Source organism: Charadrius vociferus, unplaced genomic scaffold (assembly GCF_000708025.1).
Source record: "Charadrius vociferus isolate BGI_N301 unplaced genomic scaffold, ASM70802v2 scaffold964, whole genome shotgun sequence".
In the NCBI taxonomy this organism is placed as follows: domain Eukaryota; kingdom Metazoa; phylum Chordata; class Aves; order Charadriiformes; family Charadriidae; genus Charadrius; species Charadrius vociferus.
This window is the reverse complement of record NW_009647945.1, coordinates 185,617-192,647: the sequence shown is the minus strand read 5'-3', so window position 1 is coordinate 192,647 and position 7,031 is coordinate 185,617. Positions and strand designations below refer to the sequence as shown.

The 7,031-nt window shown below is 59.6% G+C and overlaps 1 protein-coding gene across 1 annotated transcript in view; it reads left to right on the top strand.

Annotated features, from left to right (window-relative positions):
- The first annotated feature begins 100 nt into the window (after window positions 1–100).
- Window positions 101–7,031, top strand: part of SLC9A5 (solute carrier family 9, subfamily A (NHE5, cation proton antiporter 5), member 5) — a 10,076-nt gene continuing 3,145 nt past the window's right edge. Inside the window, exons 1-10 of the mRNA XM_009883256.1 lie at window positions 101–106; window positions 739–922; window positions 3,181–3,483; window positions 4,126–4,289; window positions 4,577–4,655; window positions 4,945–5,122; window positions 5,253–5,473; window positions 5,658–5,860; window positions 6,425–6,514; window positions 6,618–6,688. Of these exons, the coding sequence (XP_009881558.1) occupies window positions 101–106; window positions 739–922; window positions 3,181–3,483; window positions 4,126–4,289; window positions 4,577–4,655; window positions 4,945–5,122; window positions 5,253–5,473; window positions 5,658–5,860; window positions 6,425–6,514; window positions 6,618–6,688 (1,499 nt within the window). The remainder of the gene's footprint in view (window positions 107–738; window positions 923–3,180; window positions 3,484–4,125; window positions 4,290–4,576; window positions 4,656–4,944; window positions 5,123–5,252; window positions 5,474–5,657; window positions 5,861–6,424; window positions 6,515–6,617; window positions 6,689–7,031) is intronic.

Here is a 7,031-nt window from a genome sequence, read left to right as displayed (position 1 = left end):
AAGAGCGGAGCGATAAGCGTTGCCTCAGACATGTTCCTCAGCCACGGCTGCCCCGTGGGCAGGGCTTTGCCTGCAGAGGGATGTTTTTCAGCCCAGCGGCATGCCCGTGGGTCACAACCCTCTCTCCTTGCACCACCACCCCTGTCCCCAGCTCCTTGCGTCTCGGTTTTAGGCGTTTCGCCGTTTCCCACGCACTGGAGGAGCGGAGCAGGTTTTGGCCCCAAGTCCTCCCAATGGCAGATCCTCTCCGTGATGGATGCCTGAGTGTGGATTATGGTTCTGAAGTTAATTCACATGTGGCTAAGTTACTGTTGCTGTGGGAACCTTTAATGCTGAAATTCTTGCCTGGTGCGGGTAAAATTAGAGCTCGTTCCACCCGTCCCCGCTGGTTGCTCCCCGCGGCGCAGAGGAGCTCGCGTGCTGCCGTTCGTGTGGCAGCATCCCCTCCCTCAGCCAGGGGATTTTGGGACAAGCAGGGTCTCTTTTCCCATCGATGCTGCTCCCTTCTTTGCCCAAGGTTTTGACTCGGGGCCGGGGAGGGGGAAGAACAACGGATGACAGCCGGAAGCCATGTCCCTGTGTCCCCACAGCGGGGTCTCCCGGGTGTCTCCAACCAGCCCGGGGGCATCTCTCCGCAGCACGAGGAGTGCAGATGGGTTCCCGGAGCGGGGATCTTGGCGATGCTCCCAAGCGCGCAGAAAGGGGCTGGACGCCTCGTTCCCTTCTTGAAAACTTCAGAGCTTTGTTCCCGTGGGCGGGAAGCGGTTTCGCAACCTGCCGCAGGGGCTGAGCGAGCGCCCGTCGCCCACCGGCGCTGCCTTCGCCGGGCTCGTGTGGGGTGAACAGGGCTCTGCCGCCGGCGTGTGCGGTCATTACGAAGGAATTCGGCTGGGCTGGAGCTTGGCCAGCCCTTCTCTGGGCTGTGAGTTTGCTTGGAGAGCCGTAGTGTCCCTATTGCCACCGCCTCGATGGCTGAATCGCAGCCCCTGGCAGCCAGTGGAGGTGGCCGGGGGTGATGATGGATGTCTCTGCGACCGGGGCGCGCTTGGCTGCAGAACTACAGCAGAGGCTTGGACCTGTGTGCTCCATGGCTCTTTCCCCTTGAGGTGGTTGGTGACGGTGCTGCAGATCACTGTGAAGGTCTCAATGAGAGGAGAAGCGTCCCTTCGCCTGCCCGTTTGGTGGTGGGCTCAAAGATGTTGTCTCTGGTTAGGAACAAGGTCTTTAACATGGAGTTGCCTCCTCTAATTCAGTGTTCAGCTGCGGTGAAGGAAAGCAAATCAGCTCAGGTGCTAGGGCAGGAGAAAGGAAGAACATCAGGAGGCCGCGACCTCGGTGCCCAGGGTGTCCACATCTCAGGGACACTTGGTCTGGTCCCAGAAAGTGTAGTGCAGGACTGGGACAGGTTCCGAGGAGAATGACAAGGGCACAAAGACATGGAAGCCTGCTAACGAAGCACTGCCTGTTCCTGGGCTCCTCTCCAGGTCTGGGCCACTGGAGACAGGACCATGGGCCAGACAGAGCTATGGTCTGTCCATGGGGGATCCTAGGGAAGAAGCCAAGTGACCTAGGACCGATGTGTGACCATGGCGCAGCTTTCCTTCTGGTGGGATGGCTTGGCACAAGCGATGGGCACTTTCAATCCAGCTAAAGGGCTTTGTGGACTGGGGTTTGGGTTGGCAGCAGGGCTGGGCTTGCAGCCAAGTGACAGCACAGACGCTGCTCTGATGTCCTTTGTACCTGCTGGGTGCCTGGTGGGATAGAGGTGGTTCTGCAATGCTCTGGAGGAACCCAGTCCCCAGAAGAAGCTCTCTTCGTCTGATGGCCAAGTCTGGCTACTGAGCTGGGCTGGATGTCACAAGTTCTTCCTTGGGGAAGGACTTTTTACAGGGGCATGTAGTGATAGGACGAGGGGTAATGGCTTCAAACTGGAAGAGGGGAGATTTAGATTAGATATTAGGAAGAAATTTTTCACTTTGAGGGTGGTGATCCCCTGGCGCAGGTTGCCCCGAGAAGCTGTGGCTGCCCCATCCCTGGAGGTGTTCAAGGCCAGGTTGGACGGGGCTTGGAGCAACCTGGGCTGGTGGGAGGTGTCCCTGCCCATGGCAGGGGGGTGGGACTGGATGATCTTTAAGGTTCCTTCCAACCCCAACCATTCTGTGATTCTATGATTCTAAAGTGATGGCAAAACTCAACGATGGGGAAGCGGCAAAACTGCTGTGACCTTCAACAGCCTTTCCCCAGGGATTGCCCTTTGCAGGGCAGGAAAAATACAGCACCCTGCGCTAAGGAGGAGAAATCCGCAGGGACTGGGGGTTGCCCACCTGGAAGCTGGAATGATTCGGGATTACACGGGATGCCCGGGCCTCGGGGACAAGTCTGCCTGGAGGAGCAAGTCCCCTGTGCTGGCAGACGTGACGTCCCACCGGCTCGTGCCTGAGCAGCAGGCTCGTTGGCACGTTGCTGACGGATGACTACCAGGGCGTACCCTGCTTGCTTTAAAAAAATACATCCCGCTCCACAGCAGTTTAAGATCTGCTCCAAACCTCACGTGGAAAAAACCTGATTATTCAAAGCATCCCTAAATCTGCAGCTCCTGTGTGCCTGGGTTGGGTTTTTTTTTTTGCATGCAGGTGGGTTAGCCGGTGCGGAGGGAGGTTGTGCTCTGGCACGGAGACCGGCCGCCTGCCTTGTGCTGCAGTGGTTTGCATGCTGCTCTGCTCCGTCTGCGTGCTCAGACGGCCGCAAACAAGGTCATCCCCGTCACCGGGGCTGAGCGTCCTCGTCTCCGCGCAGGGTAACGTGTCCCAGTGAACCAGGATGCCTTCGCTCGAGCAGCAGCCGGCGTCGCTTGTGACACTGTGAACGTGGTCGCTGGCTGCTTTTGTCCTCTAAGCGCAGATGCCAGAGGCCAAGATAAGCAAAATGCGCGGCTGCTTGGCTTATCAGATAGCGGCTGGGGAGGAGAGGGACATTTCAAAGAGTCGGGGACCTGAAATCCTGACCTGGGAGCTAGCTGGAAGGTCTACGCACACACAGCCACGAAGCAGCCTTAGATGCTCTCTTGTCCACCCTGGGGTCCATCATGTATCAGCCAACCCTTCTGTGGAGCTTGTGGATCTAGGATGCTCTGTCCATCTGCTTGTTTGGCTGATGATCTCATTCTTCCTTTCCTTCTAGTTTTCCACCTGTCAAGGAAGGTGACATCCATCGTACCGGAGAGCTGTCTCCTCATCCTGCTGGGGCTGGGCCTGGGGGGCATCGTGTTGGCCGTGGCGAAGAAAGCCGAGTACCAGCTGGAGCCCAACATGTTCTTCCTCTTCCTTCTGCCCCCCATCGTCCTAGACTCAGGCTACTTCATGCCCAGCCGGCTGTTCTTCGACAACATCGGTGCCATCCTCACCTACGCGGTGGTGGGCACGCTCTGGAACTCCTTCGCCACCGGCACTGCGCTCTGGGGGCTGCACCGGGCCGGGCTCATGGGTGGGTGCACAGGGCTGCCCAGCTTGGACCTCATCCCCAAAAGATGGGTTGGAGGGTGCAAAGCATCCCCAAGGTCGGAGCCCACTGCCCAGCCTGGCCGTGGATTCCCAGGAAGCATAGCAGGAGCAAAGTCCTGGCATCCTAGGAAGGGTGCTCTGGCAGGACCATCAAGCATGCAGGACAACCGGGCTCAGCACTAGGCTGACTCATGTCTTTGCTATTTTTGTCACCGACCTTGGCGATCTTTGCTGGCTCGCTGCTGTGTTCCCTGTCCTCAGCTGGAGCTGGGCCATGTTCTGAGCTCTCCTGAGCCCCAAGGAACCTCTTGGTGCCTGGACCTGAGGTGGGGCTGCTGAGCCTCCTTCAGTGCGTACCTGCCGGAGGGGCAGCGATGCAGCTGGGTTCCAAGGGGGACATCTGAGCCCTGCTGCCCTCACGTTGCAGCGAGGATGTGCTGAGCCCTGCTTCTCCTGGGGGGACCCTGGAGGTCTGGGAGCACTCCTGGGCTCAGCCCACTGCATTCCAAGTCGGGATGCTGCGGCCAAGTCACCGGCAGCAGATGTGGGGTGGACTTGTTTCAGGCTGGTGAGAGGGGCTCTGGGGCAGATGGTCTGCCTGAGCTTGATCCTTCTGTCCTAGCAGATCCAGGCGTGGAAGCTGGGCTCATGGATTTCCTGCTCTTCGGCAGCCTCATCTCGGCTGTGGACCCCGTGGCAGTGCTGGCCGTCTTCGAAGAGGTCCACGTAAACGAGACCCTCTTCATCATCGTATTTGGCGAGTCCCTCTTGAATGATGCTGTCACCGTGGTGAGTTGGAGCTTGGGGGACTCTAAAGTGGAGCTAGACGTGGGCCAGGGCACTGGTGTCCCCCAGGTTGGGCAGAGGATGCAGGTGACATCCCCAAGCCAGGGGCAGACCCATGCCTTGCTCTCTGGATCCACTCTCCTGGCCTTGGGGGACTTTGCCTGCTGAGATGAGCTGTGTCACCTGGCAGATTCGGGGCAGGCGATGCCACTTCAGCAGGGTCCATCCTGCCTGCTGGTGCTGCCCCTCTGAAGGCAGGGCGATACCCAAGGGATTTGCCTTGTCTGCAGGTGCTGTACAAGGTCTTCAACTCTTTTGTGGAGCTGGGCCCAGCACACATCCATGCCACGGACTACGTGAAGGGGGTAGGTGAGTATGTGCCCCACCAGCCCCTCCAACCCTTCCTCCGGGGTGGAAGTGTAGGGGGTGAGCACTGGTGCTGTGGGGTGGGCACTGAGCACTGCAGCTCTGTCATCTCCACCCCAGCTGTCATCTGGAGTGAGCATATGCTGGCCATCACCATGGGATGCTTTGGTGGGCATCTAGGTGGGAACATGGAGCTTGGCTAACCCAGCACAGCACGACCATGGGGCACAGAACCTGGGCTCACTCACTCCTGGTGAGTCCCAAAGGTGTAAACGTATCTTCTCCCCACCAGCCTCCTTCTTCCTGGTGAGCCTTGGGGGCACGGCCGTAGGGCTGCTCTTTGCCTTCCTCCTGGCCCTCATCACGCGGTTCACCAAGCGCGTGCGCATCATTGAGCCGCTCTTCGTCTTCCTCCTGGCCTACGTTGCGTACCTTGCTGCCGAGATGGTCTCGCTCTCCTCCATCCTGGCGTAAGTACCGGGTGTCCCCAGCGAGGTGGCCAGGAAATCAGGAGTGCAGCGCTGGGCAGCAAGAGGCAGCGAGCAGACCCACTCCTCATCCCGCTGTAGGGTCATGCCAGCTCCTTCTGCCCCTCTGCAGAGTCACCTTCTGTGGGATCTGCTGCAAGAAGTACGTGGAAGCCAACATCTCCCAGAAATCCCGCACCACGGTCAAGTACACCATGAAGACCCTGGCCAGCAGTTCAGAGACCATCATCTTCATGTTTCTGGGCATCTCAGCTGTGGACACCTCCAAGTGGGCATGGGACACAGCGCTGGTGCTGGGCACCCTGTTCTTTATCCTGCTCTTCAGAGCTGTGGGTCAGTCTGTCCCATTGTGCTTCTGGCCGGTAGCACCCAGTCCTTTTCATGCCCAAAACTGGTATCCCCCAAGAAAGGCTGGGGCATGAGGCCAGCCACAGCTCCTGGTTGGGGTTTTTCCCCATCTCCAGGAGCAGGCAGGGCTCTGCTGGCATCCCAGGCTCTCCTTCTCCTTCTTCCCTAGGTGTTGTCCTCCAGACCTGTGTGCTCAACCGCTTCCGCCTCATCCCCCTGGACAGGATTGACCAGGTGGTCATGTCATACGGTGGCCTCCGCGGAGCTGTGGCCTTTGCCCTGGTCATCCTGCTGGACAGGGCGAAGGTGAAAGCCAAGGACTACTTTGTGGCAACGACCATCGTGGTGGTGTTCTTCACTGTCATTGTGCAGGTGAGGATGGGCACCGTGCCCTCCTCCAGTGCTGTCCTCTTGCCCAGAGCTCGCCTGGGGGGCCAGATTGGTGCTTGGGGACATGTGCTTGGGGCAAGTGCCTCTTTTCAAGTCACCTTTGGTCCTTGGTGCAGGCTGGCACCACCAGGTTGGTATAATGGACCGCAGCGGCAGCTGTTGCGATGGCGAGGCCGTGGCCCACGTTGTTTCCCTGTTGGTTTCTTGTTCTGGGACTGGCTTCAAGGGCAGCAATGGCAGGAGCTGTTTTGCTTAAAAGCTGCTGATGACTCACAGCTCCGGGGTTCCTCTGCCCCGGGAAGGGGAGCTGCATGGCGGTTGGATGGGAGCCCAGGGGAAGGAGGACGGGATATGAGATGGTTGCTGCCTACCAGGACACAGGACCATCGCCCAGGTCCTGGGCGCAGTGGGGTGGGTTGGTAGGGGCGTGCGTGGCCAGCACAGCTGCTGTCCTCGGTCACTTCATGCTGCTTCTGCTCCCCATGCCCCAGCCACGCACCTTCTTGCCCTCCCAGTCTTTCCCTTGCCTTCTCCTGCCATTTCCAGGGCCTCACCATCAAACCTTTGGTGACGTGGCTGAAGGTGAAGCGCAGCGACCACCACAAGCCCACGCTGAACGAGGAGCTGCATGAGCACGTAGGTGCTGGTGCCGGGGCTGGGCGAGGGCGATGCACCGCCTCGGCACTCCCGAGGCACCCACAGCCTTGACACCGCTCTCACTGTCTTCTCCTTGCTCAAGGCCTTTGACCACATCCTGGCAGCGGTGGAGGACATCGTGGGGCACCACGGCTACCATTACTGGCGGGACAAGTGAGTGTCTTAGCCAAGATCCTCTGCCTGCCATCAGGTGGATGGGGGACATGTGCCACCCAGGGTCCCTGCTGGAGGACACCTCTGCTGTAGGTGTCCTCCAGCCAGGAAGGCCGTACGTCTGTCCATCAGTCCATCTGGAAGGGGACTGTCTGGCTGCTGTTGTGCAGCAGACCAAAGTCCCAAAAGCATCCCAGAGAGAGGTCAGGCAGGTACGGCTGAGGATGCCGCGAGAGCATTGGCGTGCCCGTTCCGGAGCTGCTGGGGGGCTGTGGGGTGTCCGTGGCGGTGGCGATGGCCCTGTGCCTCCCCACGGATGGAGCTGGGCCGGGGGCTGAGGGGG